Source organism: Strix aluco, chromosome 18, assembly GCF_031877795.1.
Source record: "Strix aluco isolate bStrAlu1 chromosome 18, bStrAlu1.hap1, whole genome shotgun sequence".
In the NCBI taxonomy this organism is placed as follows: Eukaryota; Metazoa; Chordata; class Aves; order Strigiformes; family Strigidae; genus Strix; species Strix aluco.
This window is the reverse complement of record NC_133948.1, coordinates 3,729,900-3,748,324: the sequence shown is the minus strand read 5'-3', so window position 1 is coordinate 3,748,324 and position 18,425 is coordinate 3,729,900. Positions and strand designations below refer to the sequence as shown.

The following is an 18,425-nucleotide window of genomic DNA, read 5'->3' as shown; positions in this document are numbered from 1 at the left end:
CAAGGCCAGCATTCAGTTCCTGATTGTCTCTAACATGCTGGGTGACCTTGGGCAACTCATTTTGTCTCTCTCTTGGTTTCCTGACTTGAAAAATGACCTCAGTGTCCCCTGTAAAGTGCTTGGTGATCTGTGTGCCAAAAAAGAATAGACAAGGCTCGAGTGCTTTGTTTGCTCAGTCATTTCTTACACTCAGACAGGGTTATGTGGTCTTCTCTGATCCCACCTGGACTGTGATTCTTCTTCCAGGGAATAGCAGCAGTAAAATGGGACGGGAGGGAGGAGCTGAATATGTGGGATCTGTGCCCTGCTGATTCCTTTGGCAGCTCAGGCTCACTGGCTCGGCTCCCCTTCTGTGAAATGGAGATGCACATCGTGGCATGGGGCAGTGAGAGCTCTGGGTAACGCGGAAGCATCCTGTCCTGTCTGTAAGGGCACTTCTGGTGTCTAGGTCACTAACACTCGCCTGCAGACCGGCCAGGATTGGGGCTGTAATTAACAGGAGGTGATAAAAGCTTCTGGGTTCTCCAGCCTAGATCCCCTTCTGCCCTCTACGGATGGAGAACTAATGGCTCCTCTCAGCACGGCCATGAAATCATAATTTCTTAATGTCAGGTCTCCTGCTAGTTTGGGGTTGGTGAGAATAAGGCTGGGAAGACCTTGCTGAGTCTCTCCTTGCCCGTGGGTCCAGCCAGCTATGCTGGCACTTGCTGGCACAGCCCTGGCTTGCCAAACTGAGCTCCACGTGCTGCAGCACTGACTCTCACTCACCGAGCTTGCGTGAGACAGAGTTGAGTTGATTTTTAGGCGGTATCTCAAGGCCCAGCCCAAGCAATCTGCTTTACAGGTGATCGCCAACATGACCACAGCCTACAAGCGGGAGCGGAAGAGTGTGAAAAGGAAAAATCGGGGCCTGCCCTCTCTTGCCTTCAAAGTGGAAGACAACGTGTTTGGGAGCAATGCTGCCAGCTCTCTGAAGAAGCTGAAGAAGGGCCAGTTTGTGTCGTTTCAGATTGAGACAGTCCTGCCACCTGAGCAGAGTATGTCCGGTGTGAAGAAAACCAGTTAGCCTCTGGGGCTTTTTTGGGGGTCCAGTGGCACGAACTGTCCCTGAGGGTTGTGGCCCAGCTGTGTGGGAGTCCAGGGTGCAGATGTGCCTGCTGTGTCCTGTGGAGAAAGGAAGGGGAAGGTTCAGACAAGGGTGTCTGTTCAGTCCCGTCCCGGTCCAGATTCGCCCTTGGACCGTCCCTCTGACCGTGGGAAGTGGCACCATCCTCGTTTACACTTTGGCAGTGAGAGACTCGGTCTTGCCAAAAAAAGCTCCATCTTGACTATGGCTTGGAAATTGCCCCTTTGGGAGTAATTGTGTCAGAGCCTGGGGAGAGATCTGGGTGCAGATGAGAAAACCAGAAACTAGACCCGGCTTAGCCATGTTGCAATATATTTCCTACAGCTTAAAACTGTCCTCCCCACTGTTAGCCTGAACCAGGAAGAGTCACACCAGGTCTGACTGCATTCCCAGTGGACATGGGAATGGCTTGAAGTGAGCTCTTTTTTTAGTTTAAGCACTAATTAGCACAAATAAAATTGACAATAGAACATGATATTTTTATTTTTGGTTATCCAAGCAGAGAAAAATTATTTTTTCCTTTGTAATGTCTCCATTCTGTTCTCTCCAGAAATGGAGTGAACTCTAGGAATCCTGTAGTCCGTTCCTACACTGGTGAGGGTTATAGGGGTGTTTTCAAGCCCAGCGCCCCAAAAACGCAGGGAAGCTTTGGGGTGATGACACTGAGCAGCCCCTCAGTCACCTACACACAGATGCCACCCAGGGAAGAGCCTGAGCACTACCATCCCTCCAGAGCTGGTGCGGGGACTCGAGGGGGGAAAAATAATTTATAAGTCGGATTTCTTGAAAGTGGATCCCTCTCTGCGTTAGGGGTTAATTTCAGCCCCTGTTGAACTCCTGTTTAGGGGTTAATTTAAAACCATGTCGAGCCCCTATTTAAGGGTTAATTTAAAAAAATGATGTTGAGCCCCTATTTAGGGGTTAATTTAAAAAAATGATGTTGAGTCCTTGTCGTGATTGTTTTTAAAGCCAACTCGTGTGTTGTATTTTCACCCTCTTCTGCAGAAATTAAATAAAACCTATAAAATAATATCAAAATTATCCTATATATATATATATTTTTAAAAAAACCCCAGCGTTCTAAGGTGGGGAAAAGCCTGGGGCTGCCCTTGCTGCGTCGGGGCAGGGCCGGGGCCGCGCCGCAGCGAGGGGGCGTGGCTAGGGGCGTGGCTATCGCGGAAGCCACGCCCCCGTCGCCGCCGACCTTGTTCCCGGGACGCGCCGCCGCCGGGTCGGGCGGGACCGGACCGGGCTGATCCCCGCCGCTACCGCCGCCGGTAAGACCCCGTCGGGGCGGGCCGGGCCGAGGGGGAAGCCGTGTCCGTGTGTCCCCTTGCTGTGGCGGGCACGGCCCTTCCCGGGCGTCTGCCCCGGGAGGAGCATCTCGCCCAGCGGGGGAAGGAGGGGTGAGGCTGGGGACCTTCGGCATCTCCAGCTTTGTAGCTGGGGACACCTTGGCGGGTGGCGGGGAGCTGCGGTGGCCGCCTCCTCCTCTTCCTCCTCCTCCTCCTCTTCCTCCTCCTCCTCCTCCTTCTCTACCCGGCCGGATCCGCGCAGCTTTGCAGCGGATGGCAGCAGCGAGCACCCTGGGAAGCGTGTCCAGCTCCTCCCTGACACCGCTGCTCTGGTTTGCCTCCCTCCCTCCTTCCCCACCCACCCCATACAGCCCCTTTCTTCTCCAGATTGCAGCCTCTGCCCCGTTTTCCTCCACTTTTTATCCCACCCACCCAACCACCGAGCCGCTCTCGGCCAAGGGTGCCAAGGGCTGCCCTTTTCCCCGTGGTTTGCTTTTGGGTGGCTGCGGCGGCAGCTGCGGTCACGCAGGCCGGAGTGTGGCCAACACACGGCATCCTTTGGGCCGTGCCCTCCCGTCACGAGCCGCTTGGCCAGCACAAATCTGAGGATCGGGCACCTCCCTCGTGCCGACGCGCAGCACCTCTGGGCACGGCGCAGGAGCAGGTGAGCAGCTCGCTCGGTTTAAAGGAAGTCGAGCTTTTTGCCCTTTTCTGTGTCAATTCAGATCCAGCCCCACCATCGCTGCCACCAGGCAGACCCACGGGTGACAGCAAAGGCAGCATCGTGCCCCGGAGCCTCCCTCTCCCATGGGGATGCAGCTGTGGATTTCCAACCCCTTTTTAATTTCCTCTTGGGATTTTGGTTGTGTCGCTGAATTACATGCTGGGTTTAGTAGGTTACCCCAAATCAATATTCAAGAGGGCTGGGGACAGCGTGGTGTGACAGGCAGCACCTGTTTTTGTTGAGGGAGGGTCTGTTACAAAGCCGAGCTGTTCTCCCTTCTGCTTTCATACAGTTTTGATTGAGTGCTCGGTTTCAGCTTTGTCCTGGGAAAGGTGGGGAGGGACCCTCAGATCACGAATGACCAACACCTACACGGCTCCGTAGCGCAGGACACGTGGGCTGCACAGATGTTCCAGCACCATGCAGCTGCCAGGAATCTCCCAGCTGGCTCCACAGCCACCACGGCAAGCAGGGACAAAGATTCCCCTTCTCTGTGGTTCAGGATGGGTGGAGGCATCTGGGAGAGAAGTTTGTTTTCATCTGTGCTTCTCATTTTATGAAATATCTTGGAGCGTATGCAGCAGGGGTGGGGACGAAGGAGCAGATAGTGGGGTCTGGGGTCAGGATGGGCTGGTGGGGAGCTGGCACAGTGGTCCCCCCATCCTGCTTCCCTTTCCCTGCCACCTCCCCAGGGCAAATAACAACCCCGTCCCTCTTGTCTCACCCCACAGCAAAAGCCAACATGACCACATCCTCCCCGTGCTAGGGCTGCCCCCACCACCTCAGTGACCCCCCCCCAGCCCGGCGGCAAGGATGCGTGCCTGGAAGGCGGTGGCCAGCACGCTGGCGCTCAGTGGGGCCGATGTGGTGGTCACCACACTGCTCTACGCCCATGGCCGGGGCGGCCGGGATGTCCTGCAGGACCTGCGGCACTTCAACATCTTCAATTCGCTGCTGGACATCTGGGGGGGCTGCCTCTACCGTAGCTGTGTGCTGCTGGGGGCCGCCATTGGGGTGGCCACCAACACGGCCTACGGCCCCCGGCGCCTCAGGGCATCGCGGACCTTCATCGCTGTCGTCTGCCTCCTCATGGGCATCTACATGATGGTGAAGCTGCTGCTCTACTCGGAGGTGCGGAGGACCATCAGGGACCCCTGGTTCTGGGGGCTCTTTGCCTGGACCTACGTGGCACTGGGGGCCACCTTTGGCCTGTGGCAGCTGCTGGCCTGTGTCACCTCCTCCCGCGAGGCGCTGGGGCCCAGCTCCGAGTCCCGCGCCGAGGCGGAGGAGAGCTGCGACGGGGGCACCCCACGGGACAAGCGGGAGGAGGCGGCGGGTCCCACCATCCATAAACTGCTGTCCTACACCAAGCCAGATGCCGTCTTCCTGGGCATTGCCTCCTTCTTCCTCCTCGTGGCTGCGCTGGGTGAGTGAAGGGACTGCGGCGGGGCTGCAGTGTGCTCCCATCCTCACTGGGAGGGAAGGAACCATGGCAGGGGGGGCTTGACAGCACCCCAGGATTGCTTTTTTGGGGGTGCTGGGTGGCACATCCTGCATGGGCTGGGTCAAAAATGCAATGGGGCAAAAAAAAGGTAATAGGGGATAAAATGCGCTGGGAAATGAAACATCCCCACATGCCACTAAGGGCTGTACCTCCTGAAACATCTCGTGCGATGGTTGAGTATCTTTATGGTGGGGATGGGATTGTCCACGGGCTATCACAGTTGGAAATACAGGTCTTGTGCCAATCCCACATGGTGGGGCTGAAACCCCATCTCCTGTGCTTGTCCGGCAGGAGAGACCTTCCTGCCCTACTACACGGGGCTGGCCATCGACGGCATCGTGGTGCAGAAGAGCATGGATCGCTTCTCCACAGCAGTGCTGGTCATGTCGCTGCTCGCCATAGGAAGGTAATCGCAATGGTTGGTTTTGGCCCCGACAAGGAGGAGTTTGGGGTTTTCCCACAGGAGCTCGCAGTGGCGGTGGGTACAGGCTGTCTCGCCTGCAGCCGCTCCACCTGGTCACTGCCAGACCCCAGGGATGTGCTTTGATTTCTCTGCGCTGACACGGTGCAAAGAGACCGTGGTGGTGGTCATGAGGCCGTTGTGTAGCCCTCCACGACCGTCTGCTGGCAGTGGGGGAGCAGGAGCAGACACAGGGAATGGGCTCCCTGGGCTACAACATCCTGACAGCGCTGTGTCCCCTCCTGAAGCTTGTCATACCGGGGTTAGGACCAGCCGTCCCCATGCTGGTAGCACCCAGAGGAGGTGTGGGTTGATTTAGCCATCGCTTCCTGGGGTGGAAAGTGATACCAGCGCAGCGTTGCCCAAGCCCATGGCCTGGGCGTTGGGGTGTTTGTGTTGCTGAGGAGCGGGTTTCGTGTCCATTGGTCTATAACGTTTCTTATCTGCAATTAGCTCATTTGCCGCAGGTATCCGGGGCGGCGTTTTTACACTCATATTTGCAAGACTGAACATTCGCCTTCGCAACTGCCTCTTCAGGTCGCTGGTGTCTCAGGAGATGAGTTTCTTTGATGAGAATCGCACAGGTTGGTTCCTCCTTCCCCCAGATTTTCTCTAACCCCTCTATCCCATCCCAGTACTTTTTTCCCCTTGGCTTGCCCTACCAGCACGCAGCAGACTGGGGGCAGCCAGAGACAGCACCCAAGTGCTCGTGTTTAGAAATAGCAGCAGAAAGCTCTTCCCTTTTGGTTGCCTCCCACCGTGGGGTTGGGACAGGATTGCCCAGCACCCTGGGGATGTCCCATTGCCACTGATCAGCCTGACATCCGTCAGTCCCAGGGCTGACATGTTCATCTCCAGTCATCCCCAAAACACCTATTTTCCTCCTCGCATACCTCCCATCCACCAGTACCTGCTGGTCGGCCGCTCTCCAGCTCTTTTTTGGGCATCAGAAACCTCAGATGCGTGAAGCTTGCTGGGTGTGCTTGTTGCTTTTCCTGCTTGCAATTCAGTCCTGTCCCAGTCCGTGCCGCTCTGGTGTGGTCCCAGCCTGGTGTAACTTTTCACGCATTTAATTTCGTCTCGGCGGTATTTTTAGTTTTGAGGCTGTTGCCATATTTAGCAATTGCTGCACGGTGCCCTGGTAGCTGAGGACACCCGAGATGTTATTGTAAGTGGGATATGGGTAACCCTGGACTTACACAAAAACATGGGAATTCAGCTGGACTCAAACACAGGCCAAGTATTTAGGAATTCAGGGTGATGTTTGCTGGCTGTAATGTTCAGCTCCACTAAAGGGCACTGCAGAAGCATCACACCTTAGTAGCTGGACACATGTCCTCAGGGTCACTTGGGTCAGCTCCAGGCCGTGGGGCACATGGCTAAACCCAAACAGCCCTCTCTGAAGCCACCGCGTGCTCTGCAGGGCATGCTGTGCCCGACCCTGGCAGGGAAAGGTGCCAGCAGTTCCTGCTGATCTCCTGGAGGGCTCCAGATGTTATTTAGAAATGAACTCAGGGTTGGGTTGACAGCTCTGGGGGTGCATTCAGCAGCCCAGCAAACACTCCACCCAGGCACCTGCTGCCCATCTGCATGCCCATGGGGTGTAGGGTGGTGCCGCAGTCCCCTTTGCTGTTCTGCAGTCATCCTTGGTGACCCAGGGACATAGCTCAGGCCTTCAGATGTATTTCATGTCCCTCGTGCATGCAGCAATTCAAGCTCCTTGGTTTTGCTTCACATCCACAGTGGTAGAAAGTTGCCCCCCTTCCATGCCACCCAGCAAGGGGCTGGGTTGAATGGGGAGCTCCATCTGGCCCCCGGCACAGGACATGGGACATGTCCCATGACACATGGTGAAGTGTCCCCACTCTCCCCTTCCCCAATCCCTCATTGCTGCAGGGGACGTCATCTCCCGCCTGACATCGGACACGACCATCGTGAGCGACCTGGTCTCCCAGAACATCAACATCTTCCTGCGCAATGTGGTGAAGGCCACGGGGGTGATCTTCTTCATGTTCAGCCTCTCCTGGAAGCTCTCACTCGTCACCTTCATGGGATTCCCCATCATCATGCTGGTGTCTGATGTCTATGGGAAGTACTACAAGGTAGGCAGGAGCAGCTGGCACGGCCACAGTGTGATGCAATGCTGGGCTGTTCCCCTCGTGAAGCCATTGTGGAGATTGTGGGTGGCCTTGGCACTGGTGGGACTGATGCTCAAGTGCTTTGCTGCCAACAGTGGGGGCAGGAAGGCAGCATTAAACCTGTATGGGCAGGCAAGTGTAGCCTCGGCTCTTGCCTTGCTTCATGCTCCGGAGTGGAAGCATGTCACATCTGACAGGAGAGGTAGCTTGGCCATGGGATGTCCCATATGCACCTGCCTGTCTTTGTAAAATCTCTCCTCTCCTCTCCCTTTGGAGTGACTTGGTGGGCGTTAAGTCCAGTGCTGAGCTCCCTCCCTCTCCCTGTGGGCCAAGGACTGTCCTCTGTGGCTAATGCCCCATCCCATGGACCATGCGAGTCCTGCACTGCTGCTCCCCACATCAGTTATCGGTGCTTTTCACTGTGCCGGGGACATGGCTTGCACGGGTGCTGCCAAAACAGGGTCCTTGGGTGCTGCCTCACCCACCCATAGCTCCTCTTGTGGGTCCAGCGCTCGTGGGAGGAGTGGAGCTGCCCTTGGTCTCCAGACCTGTCCTTGACTTAGAAACACCTGGAAGGGCTCCTGGGCCAGGCTGACCCTGTCCCATCAGGGCACTGGGAGCAGCAGTTCTGCCAGGGTCTTCCCAAGCGATCCTGGACATGGCACTTCACCTCCCGCAGCCCAGGCCCCTCCTCAGGGACAGCACAATGAATCCGTTCTCCTCCTGGCACAGTGTTCCAGGCTGTCCCGAAGTGTGGGATATATCCCAGTGCTCAGCCTTGTTGCCCATGGCCTTGGAAAATGTCACCCTGCCTTCTTTTCCCAAGCCCAGCAGAGCCTAGGGCGTGCGGGGAGATGTGCCATGGGCAGCCTGATGCCCGCTGAGCCCCCTCTGCCTCCCCCCGCTCCCTGCAGAAGCTCTCCAAGGATGTGCAGAACGCCCTGGCCAAGGCCAACAACACCGCCGAGGAGACCATCTCCGCCATGAAGACCGTCCGCAGTTTTGCCAACGAGGAGGCGGAGGCGAACGTGTACTGGCAGAAGCTACAGCAGGTGTACAAACTCAACAAGCGGGAGGCCATGGCTTACACCTACTACGTCTGGTCCAGCGGGGTAGGTGGCCAGCTCCGGGGCTCCCCTACACGGGGCTGGGGACAGGCTTTGGATCCGAGGATGCACACGGTGCAATGCACGGGCTTCTCTGCTTCCAGGGAACTTTTTAGGGCAAGCCCATTCTTGATGTCCACTGCCAGTAATCCTCTGTCTCTTGATTATTATTTTTTTTCACTCATCAGAAAGCATATTCTGTTCCCCCTTAGGGCAGTGCTGCATTGTGCCACCGAACAGTCTGTTTTCTCTTGCAAATAAGAATATAATTGATAACTGCTCAAGGTCATGGAAAACCCCATGCTTCTGTGTTGCTGCATTGCGTGCCTGTGCCAGCTCATCTCCGGGGCTCCGGCTGGGAAACAGCCGTGGCGTTGGTTGAGCTTCTGCTCAGAAACAGAGATTTTCTCTCTGTGTGGGTGGTGGCAGAGGGAGGCTTCTGGGGTTTGGGTTTGGGTTTTTTTTTTTTTTTTTGCAAAATGCTTTTTCATCATTTAAGACCAGATGGTTTGGGACTTCTCCAGCATTGGCTGATAACTAAGGCTGTGCAAAACCCTAATGTGAGGCTCTCCTTATCTCTGCACATTCGAGGTTCTAAGTAGCCTCCGGTGAAGGGTTTGTGAGTTACGGTGCCCTCGTGCAGCTGTGGGAGACTTTATGGCTTCCCAAGTCTGGAAGCAAAATTGGAGCATTTTTTTTAGCATTATTTCTGGGCTCCCAGGTGAAGCCAGAGTGTGAACTGGGTCAGCACAGATCCCGCCGAGTCAAAGAAGGCAAAAACCCTCAAAAACTGCTCCTGCAGGGCTCATGTAGAAAGAAGCTGATGGATTTAGCACAGCCCTGTAGAGTCTTTCTCAAAGGGAATGCAGGATTTTAAGGTCAAATCATGGCAGAGCAATAGAGAAGGAATTTTTTTTCCCCAGTATTTTTGTCTGTGTGAATTTACAGCCTGTCCCACAAACATTGCAGAGAGCATCAGGGCATCACTGCTTTACTGAGTGCCCGGGCAGCGTGGAACAAAACCAGCTGAATAAAGGCAGGGGCTGGTATTTGTCATATCAGAGTTGATCTGTCTCCTTTCTAGAGTAGGTGGTAACCCCCACACTGATTTCAGGCAAGAGTTGAGGTTATGCTTCAGGGACTTGTACACGCAAGGAGGATTTTTTGCATTAACTCTTGGCTTGATTTTGTGCTCTAAATGAAAATGTGTCACACTCATATAACAAAAAGTTTATTTTAGTGGTGAGGTGACTGCACGTGTTGGATACTTTGAGCGTAGATTATTATGCTTGAGGACATTAGTCCAAGAGAGAAGTCCATGAGCTGTTCTGTTATTTCAGATAAATTCTTCCTCCTTGGCTGTTGCCCCTCTGGACTTCTGTTTTGTTGAAAGATGCCATCCCAGCTCCTTAAATCAGCCCATGTCCTCAAGTTGTTTTTCCCTTCTCATATCCACGCTTGCTGCTAGGACTGCCAGCTGCGCGCTGTCAGGGATGCTCAGTTTGGGGCTCAAAGAATAAATGTCAGCACATGAATTGTGGGCTGTTGTGTGAGTAATTACAAATGCACAAAAATATTCAGTTGTCCTTGCTGATTTTGAGGTGTTTTCTTGCTTTCAGCTGACCCTTCTGGTGGTCCAGGTCAGCATCCTTTACTACGGTGGGCACCTCGTGATCTCGGGGCAAATGACAAGTGGAAATCTGATCTCCTTCATCATTTATGAGTTTGTCTTAGGAGACTGCATGGAGGTGAGTCTGTTTTATCCTGCTGGGCTAAATATCAAGATGTTTATCATCTAGAAGGTCCCAGGGCAGTTCAGGGCTAGATCCAATGTTGACCTTCCTGCAGCACATTTCCTTGGTGCTCTGGCTTTGCCCACGGGTGGGCTCATTCTCCCCTCTGCTCCCCGCTCCCCTCCTGCTGCAGCCTCACAACCTGAACGTGCCCAAAGCAGCTCATCCCCCAAAAAGGCAGTCGGGACCAAAGGGGTCAGGCTGGCCCCGCTGAAGGGCAGTAGTCCTGGCTGCCTCCCAAGCACATTTCCTGGCATGAAGGATGCAGGGATTACGAAGCTGCCTGTTAAATTTCAGCCTTCATTAAAAACTTAATTATATTACTTTTGGGTTTTTTTTCCCCCTGAAATAGGCTGCAAGCTGCTGCGTTGGCAGCACATTAGCAAGATGGGATTGTGGGTGGGATGGTAGAGCCCACCCAGGGCTGCCTTCCCCTTGCAAAGGCATAAGCTTGGCAAATTGAGGCAGAAATGATCAAGTGGAGGTTTCCTCCCAGCCAAGCGTGGTTTCGGCAGTGCTTCAGCCTTTGTGCAGCGGCAGAGCAGAGCTGGAGGCAGCTCGCCTGGCTCTCGCCATCTGTTCAGATGACTGCAGGCTCTGGTGGTGTTTCCAGGCTGTGGTTTTGGTGTGTGTTTGGTTTGGTTTGTTGGTTTCTTTCCCTCCTGATGGGAGGGACAGTTGCAGTACAAGCTGTTCCGCAGCTCTGGGTTTAATACTGGAAAGAGCCAACGTGCCAGGGGTTTATTCCAGGGAAGCTGGTGTCAGCGTGCAGCAGCTGTAGTTGGGAAAGTGCAATGGTAAATCCACTAGGACCATATTCCAGCAGGAAACAACCCTATCAGCTGCCAAATGGTTGTCTAGAAGGGTCCAGCCTGAGGCTGCTCTGCATTTGAGACAGTGTGCTAGGGAATGAGCCGGCCGCCCTCGGGGGCTGGTGTGATGTGCTGCTGTACGTGGACTCTGTTCAACTACTGGACTGGGGAGCTGCTGGTCTTGAGTGATGAGTGGAGGGTTTTGTTGGAAGTTTGGGTTGTGTATCTCCTGGCGCATGTCTTCTCTTCCCAATCTATGTGTTTCCTTCTTCTGTTTCCCTCTGAGTCTACCCATGCACAAAACCCCCTTAGATGCCCTTTCCCTGGATAAGTCCATATATATCCCCTCCATATCCTGCAGAGGGGGAAGAGCTTGCTTTTTCTGTGTCTGATGACTGTGGTTAATGTCAGCATCATGATAGAAGACTTGGGAATGCTTCAACAATTCTCCTTACGAGTGGCACTGACTGACTTTTCCATCACATGGGAGGGTCTCACCATCGCCTCTTCCCTTCCAGTCTGTCGGCTCTGTCTACAGCGGCCTGATGCAGGGAGTGGGAGCTGCTGAGAAGGTGTTCGAGTTCATCGACCGCAAGCCAACGATGGTGAATGACGGGTCCCTGGCCCCAGACCACGTGGATGGAAAGGTGGAGTTCAGAAACGTGACATTTTCCTACCGCACTCGCTCTGCAACGCAGGTCCTCCAGGTGAGCCCCGTGGGCGCAGAGTGCTCCCCGCCACGAAGCATCACGCGCCACTTCTCTGTTGTGGCAATAACTGATCCCCAGCCCGCAGGAAACGTCAGCTGCCCTTTAGGAGATGCATAAAGGCAGGCTCAACACATGTTGGAAAACAGATTATAAGGAACAGCGGGTGTTTAGGGCTGACCTTCCTTACAAGGAATGAGATTTATTAATACAACCCTTGTTCCCTGCTCAGGCATTAAACACGTCAGCATGGTACAGGGCTTTGTGCCAAGCTGCCTCGGACTGTTCCCATGGGAGAGGGGCTGGGGTCATGAGGCAGGGGGAGGCAGCAAAGAGGTTAGTTTGCTTTGCAGTTTTTAGAGGTCCTGCTATATCAGCAGGCAAATCTGAAGCAATTTTGGAGACTTCTTGCTTCCTCAGAGCCAGGAGAGATGGCTGATGTGGCACGTCACCAAGTTGGAGGGTCACCGTGGCTGGATTTCGGCTACCTTTCTTGCGTAGTGCCCAAGCTGCTGCCCCAGGACCCTGGGAAAAGCCAGGACCTGAGTATGCTCTCCCATCCATGTCGCAGAATGTGTCCTTCACCCTGCACCCCGGCAAAGTGACGGCGCTGGTGGGTCCTTCAGGGAGCGGGAAGAGCTCCTGTGTCAACATCCTGGAGAACTTCTACCCTCTGCAAGACGGGCAGGTGCTGCTGGATGGGCGTCCCATTAACATGTACGATCACAAGTACCTGCACTCAGTGGTACGAGCGACTGATACGTGTATTCTAGCTATGACCTGCTGTGATCAGAGGGGTGGATGGTAGTGTTGCATGTTGCTTTGGAGTTGATCTGGCAACTTCTGAAATGTCCAGAAAGCTGAAGGCTGGAGGTGGTCCAGGAAATGAATTCAGATAATTTGTGGGGGCGGAAGGGAAAGGGATGGTGAGTGGTTTCATGAGGAGGGGGGAAGCCTTCCAAAAACAGAACAAAAAACATGTTTTGTTTTGTATTTTTTGGCCAACGCATAGAAATATGTTTCTAGTTGTTGGATTAACTATCATCTAAATTGGGTTTGGAAAAAGAGTTTTGCATTCCTCCAGGACTTTCTACCTTAAGATCTTAAAGTAATTCTCAGCTAATGGGGAGTTAAGCCTCTCGGGATCCTGACAGCAGCTGGAGCACCAGAGGGGCTGGGTGGTTTGCCTAGGAGAGGGGTCCAGGCCCCTTGGCTGTCATCTGTGTGTCAGCACAGATCAGCCTTCATCTCCTCTGCAAGTAACTGCCTTCTTTGTTTGCCTCCAGAGCGCATGGTCTCACCAGTCAGCAGGAAAACCTGAAAACAATTGATCAGAGACAGGCTGGAAAGCCAAAGTCAGTGTGACTAATTTACATTCCCTGCCCGTACTGAGCGAAAATTAAAAGACAAGCTAGTCTTTCAGTTTAGAAAGCCTGGTGTGGTGTTAGGAGCATGGGGAGAAGTCAATTAAAATATGACCACGTCCTGCTGGCTCTCTTCATGCCCAGTTCTGAGCAATAATTTGGAGGGTTCAATTTATTTCAATGTTGAGGGTTTGACAAAGCAGGCTGAATGCGAGAGTGAGCAGCAACGGCTGTAAGGTAGGACAGGGAGGCTGTTGCTAAGCAATTAAGGAACTGCAGCAGCTATGTCCCTAACTTGCTAATTTTGGATTAAAAGGTGCAGGGGGGTTCATTCACGTGGCCCAAGCGTGATTACTGGCCTTGAACAGAAAATCAGTAAGAGCCTGGGAGAGAGTGTCTCCAGCCTGCCTTGTCCCAGCAACTGGTTTCCCATTCTGTGAAGAGCAAACAGGAATGGGAATGACAGGTCTGGAGCAAAAAACACAGTAGGGTCTTGGAGGGGGAGGCCTGTCCCAGATGCCAACGTACCATCATTGCATCAGGTTTCTTTCCTGAAAAATGGCTTCCCAGCAGATGATGCAAACTGGGTTGGGGCTGCTGCTGGGCACCCCACCGTTAGCATCCTCACTGGGAGCTCATGTTGAGGCACTTGTGTATCCTAGTTTAATGGTGGGGCTTTGCCTACTTGAGTCCTCACCCAGCAGGAACAAATGCCAATGATCCGAGACACTGGCTGGCGTGTCTTCTGCTCCCAACCCCCTGCTCTCCCCTTCCTTCCTGCAGATCTCCCTGGTGAGCCAAGAGCCAGTGCTGTTCGCCCGCTCTATTGCAGATAATATTTCTTACGGCTTAACTTCAGCCTCCTTTGAGTCGGTTGTTCAGGCTGCTCAGAAGGCCAACGCACACGCCTTCATCACAGAGCTACAAGACGGCTACCACACAGGTACTAAAATCCCTCCGTTTGCACTTGGAAGCATTGCCTAGGGAAGGCAGAGACTGTCCCCTTGGCTGGAAAGTCACGCAGGTAGTGAGGGACACAAGTTGGTGGCAGCGCAGAGGCAGCTACATGGAGAGGTGCAGCACCCTGGCTGCCTTTGGGGGTGACTGAGCTGCTGCAGGATTTCTGAGCCCATCCTGGCTGAGTGTTTCTGCTGCCCCTCTGTGGCAGTGGGGTGAGCGTCCCCCATCCCATCCTGACAGGTCTGGCTCCCAGTGCCTGGCAGTGTTATGGAGATGTGTCACGGGCAGTCTCACCATTTTTCAGTGCAGCAATCAGGAGAAAAGCCCAAAACCCAAGCAGTTAGCTGTGCACCAGCCCACCTGCAGAGAGAGAAAATAAACCTGCGATAAATCCATAGTAATAAGCGCTGACGTGTCTGTGACAGCGGGCCTTTGTGAGGAGGCAGGTCAGACTGATGATGGTTCACGTTTATGGGAGCCAGCAGAGAGATGCCAGTTTCCCCTCACTGCTGCCTTGGTTGCACACCCTCCAGAGCCCAACTTGCAGCTGCATCGCTGCCGTGCAGGCTTGGGCTTTGGATAATCTTCCAGACTTCTCTGCATTGTTTCCATGAGTATTAGTCTCTCAAACCCCGGGACAACAGTGGAGAACTTGCTGCTGGAGGGAAGGACTGCAGCCTTCGGGGATGTTTAACTCACTTAAATTGCTCTGCCAAGTAAGCAGAAGCATTTACCTGGTCTTTGCTTCAAAGCATGACACTATCCTGATGCTGTGGCTGGGAGCTGAACTTGATGGCAGCTCCTATTTTTATTTTGACCCTTTCCTCTCTCTCTTGACCCAACAGAGGCAGGTGAAAAAGGAGCCCAGCTGTCAGGTGGCCAGAAGCAGAGAGTGGCAATTGCCAGGGCCTTGATCCGAACTCCCCCCATCCTAATCCTGGATGAGGCCACAAGTGCTCTGGATGCAGAGAGTGAACACGCGGTGAGTAGGTGACTCAGGTGTTTGGGCCAAAGAGGCAATCTGGGTTTGGAGGAAAGACTGTAGCTTCAATTTCCAGCCTGTGGACAAGCTTAGTCTTGACATGGTGCAATCAGAGGTTTGGGTAAAACACTAATTCCTGAGCAGGAATTTGCTTCCAGCACTGCTGTAGCCACCAAGAAGGGAATAATCCCGTGCTCACAGCAGGCAGCGCCTGGCAAACCTGATGAGATAGAGATCTCCACTGATTTTTTAAATGTGGAAAGTGTTAATTGATATACAGCTACTCTGTGCAGCCTTTTAGGACTGGATATGGAGGAAGACCCTGAAAAATGGTACTGCAGCAGGGAGAGTAGGACTGCCTGAGCTAAAATCTCAGCTGAGGCACCAAAGGAGCCATGCTTGCAGGAAGGGCCCAGAGCTTTCTGTGAACTGAGCTGGTTTATCTGGCTGGGATGTGACGACCAAACAGCTCTACCAGTAGCAGTTTGGCCTCACTGGTTTAACGACATGAGGGAAAGCTAGCTCAAGGTTGAGGTGTGAGGAAGTGTCTCCCAGTCCTGGAGCATGAGTGCTGCTGGTCCACGGTTTGGGGCAGCGCGAGCATCTGACCGTGGAGCAGCTTGCTGGCTCACAGGTCCTCAGCCACATGCGTGGTATCTGATGCTAGCCAGGGGCTGGTTTTGGCTAGCCAGGGGTGTCAATGTGACATGAGCCTGGTGGCCATCTGCCTGCCTTTAGACCTTAGTGCTAATGTCTATATGTCTGTTGGCTAGAAAACAACTCTCTCTTGCTTTGCCTTGATAAAAAGGCCCCGCTTTTCTGAGCAGCTGCATTTACCAGGTATTGGCTTCCTACAGTCCATGTCAACACCACAGAGCCTCCAAATTTGGGGCCCAGCTCTAAAAAGAAACCAGCTTGCAGGATCAGACCTGTGTGCATACTGCACCTGTGGGCTGGCTGGACTGAGACGGTCTTTCGGGCTGCACAGCGAGAGCCGGGAGCTGGGATGGACGTGCTGGTGCTGGTAGTGCTGCAGGGAGTCTTGTGTCCTCTGTGTAGCCAGAGGAAAGCAAACCTCCTGTCCAGAGGTTTCTTAACACAGACCACAAAGCTGCTGTTCTCCCTTCCAAAGCGGAGCCAGCGATGCTCAGGCACTAACGTCTTTTCCTCCCGCGCAGATTCAGCAGGCGATTTATGGCGACTTGCGGAACCACACAGTGCTTGTGATAGCTCACAGGCTGAGCACTGTCGAGAAGGCACACAACATTATTGTGCTGGACAAGGGCCGCGTGGTGCAGCAGGGCTCGCACAAGGAGCTGATGGAAGAAGGAGGCCTTTATTCCAAGCTGGTGCAGAGACAGATCCTGGGGCTGGAAGGAGGCGGCGCGGACAGTCGCCAACCTGCAGCCCGGGGGGATTCAGCGAAGGCGCCCGGCGGGCTGGAGGAAGAGTTCAGGATAGACCATTCCCTGCCGGCCGTGGCACAGGATGATTACAACACCACGGCTCACAAGTGAGAGCAGCCACGGCCGGCGCTCGAGACGCTTGCTGGGACGCTGAGACAGGAGGCGGCTTGCCGACGGGCTAGCGCGCTGCAGAACGCCGCCTGTTCGCTCACCCCGCGCGCGTCACACACCCGTGCACACACAAACACACACTATAGAGCTTCCTGCAGTACGGTCGGGCGGGCAGACGCCGGCTGGTTAAACAGGGAAACCGATTTATTCGAGGGAGTTGGGTCTTTAGCAATTCCCAGCGTTTCTACTGGGTTTCTTTTCTTACTACCAGTAATTCCTCTCAACTGGGACTTTTCTCCCATTGGTATGCATGCGTAACTGCTATTAACTGTAATGGATGTTAAATGCATGCATGGAGGGGAAGATTGAAAACCCCTTCAGGAATTTCAGGGGGTGGCTTTTGTGGCTGGATAGAAAAACTGTAAAACAAGGTCCTGCTCCCGCTGTCAGTCTAAGGGGCCAATCCAAAGTCTGCTGAAGTCTGTAGGGAGCTCCCTTCGGCTTCGGTGAAAACTGGATCAGTCCCACGGGGCTGAACACTGGAGAGTTTTGCACTGAGTGCCTGCAGGCTCAGGCTCAGAACCATTGCTGCTGAGCTTGTATCATGTAGTAGCCATCCTTGCTGGAACAAGCCAAGGGACCAGGAGGCAGATGTTGCTTTCAGATTTGCTCTTGGTGCTTGGTGGTGTTTGTTTTTAAGGATGAAAAGTTTTACCATAATCGGGTTAGGTTTTGGGATTTGGGGTTTTTTTGGTTTGGGGTTTGTTTTGGTTTGGGTTTTTTTGAATATATTTGTGTGCACTGTGCAATGTCTGTCTGGCTCCAGCATCCACTGAAAATTGGTCTGTTATTTCAGAATTTTTTTAACTCACAATCCCGGTGCTGGTTTGAAAAAAACACTACTAAAGACAGGCATAAAATACTAAAACACAGCACTTTATAAATCCCACCAAAGCTTAGTTCAGCTTCAGGCTATGCTAGTGACTTCACTGCATGGGAAGTCCATACAGTCACTTTCCTTGAAGTCCAACTTAGCTGCCTGAACTTTAAAATGTGTTTCTTTGAATATTATTAACTTAGTTTTAGTATGAGGGATAGAAAGAAATATGTTACTCCTAGCTTGGGTAATGGCTCTGGCTTAGTAGTGTTACCCTGCCATAGACTGGTGAAGAAACTTATGCAGCCAGGCAGGTGCTGTTGAAAAATATCATTTATACAGGGAAGATTGACTTCAGACTGTGCATAGTTAAGAATTTATCTCAAGCACTTTAGCTCTCATGTTTTCTGATATTTGAATGCTGCTGTGTTTTACTTTTCGGCAGGTTTGCATTTTTGTTGTTGGCAATGTTTTGTTTTTGTTTAGTGATGTTTTACAAACTCTTTAGTGTCCTTGAGGAGGGATGCTCAAAAAATAAAATACTACCTCTGCCACTCAGCATTGAGCCAATCTAGTGGGGGTGTTTTTTGCATTCAGGGTTTTCAAGGTAATGTTCATCTGAGGTGATGGCTGAATACAGCTGCACACTGCACGTGTTCTGGCTCCCTTGCAGGGAATGACAAGAAGAACCTACAGAGAATTAGGTATGTGAAAGACTTCAGCATCTGATAATGGCTGTGAGCCGTAGCAGTAAGTATAACATATTTAAGATCTTGTTTTCATCCCGGATCCCATCCAGTAGTCGGTCTCGTAGGAAAGGGCAGGCAGTCTAACCCGTTCTCAAAGCACAGTGCTTAGTGACTGGAATCTTTTCAGCTGCTTGCTGTTGTGATATGATAAAAATCTGTGCCTCAGCAGGAGAGCTTTTTGTCTTATCTCCCTCCACTCAGGAAACCTCTGTCGAACTCTGAACTCCTCAGTTCACCCCTTCAGTAAACGGCCGTGCATTCCTGCTTGATGAAAACTTGCACTGTGGGTATGAAGAGGTTGGGGGTTCCAC

General features: G+C 53.1%; 1 protein-coding gene across 3 annotated transcripts; it reads left to right on the top strand.

Moving 5' to 3' along the window:
- The first annotated feature begins 2,337 nt into the window (after positions 1-2,337).
- ABCB9 (ATP binding cassette subfamily B member 9) lies at positions 2,338-17,923 on the top strand. Of its 3 annotated transcripts, none has more exons than XM_074844329.1 (12): positions 2,338-2,403; positions 3,877-4,571; positions 4,941-5,055; positions 5,563-5,693; positions 7,006-7,211; positions 8,162-8,359; positions 9,973-10,101; positions 11,477-11,665; positions 12,237-12,410; positions 13,813-13,972; positions 14,835-14,971; positions 16,150-17,923. In XM_074844329.1, exons 2-12 carry the CDS (start codon positions 3,959-3,961, stop codon positions 16,486-16,488), a joined length of 2,391 nt encoding a protein of 796 aa, XP_074700430.1. In that variant the 5' UTR covers positions 2,338-2,403; positions 3,877-3,958; the 3' UTR covers positions 16,489-17,923. The 3 variants fall into 3 exon arrangements, with proteins under 3 accessions (XP_074700430.1, XP_074700431.1, XP_074700432.1); XM_074844330.1 differs by lacking the exon at positions 2,338-2,403 and adding an exon at positions 2,660-3,085; XM_074844331.1 differs by lacking the exon at positions 2,338-2,403 and having other exon boundaries at positions 2,660-4,571; positions 5,647-5,693.
- The last annotated feature ends 502 nt before the right edge of the window (positions 17,924-18,425 follow it).

Coding starts and splice junctions, on each gene's coding strand:
- ABCB9 (XM_074844329.1), top strand. CDS start 3,959: ATGCGTGCCTGGAAGGCGGTGGCCAGCACGCTGGCGCTCAGTGGGGCC. Junction 8,360..9,972: donor ACTACGTCTGGTCCAGCGGG/GTAGGTGGCCAG, acceptor TCTTGCTTTCAG/CTGACCCTTCTGGTGGTCCA. Junction 12,411..13,812: donor ACAAGTACCTGCACTCAGTG/GTACGAGCGACT, acceptor TCCTTCCTGCAG/ATCTCCCTGGTGAGCCAAGA.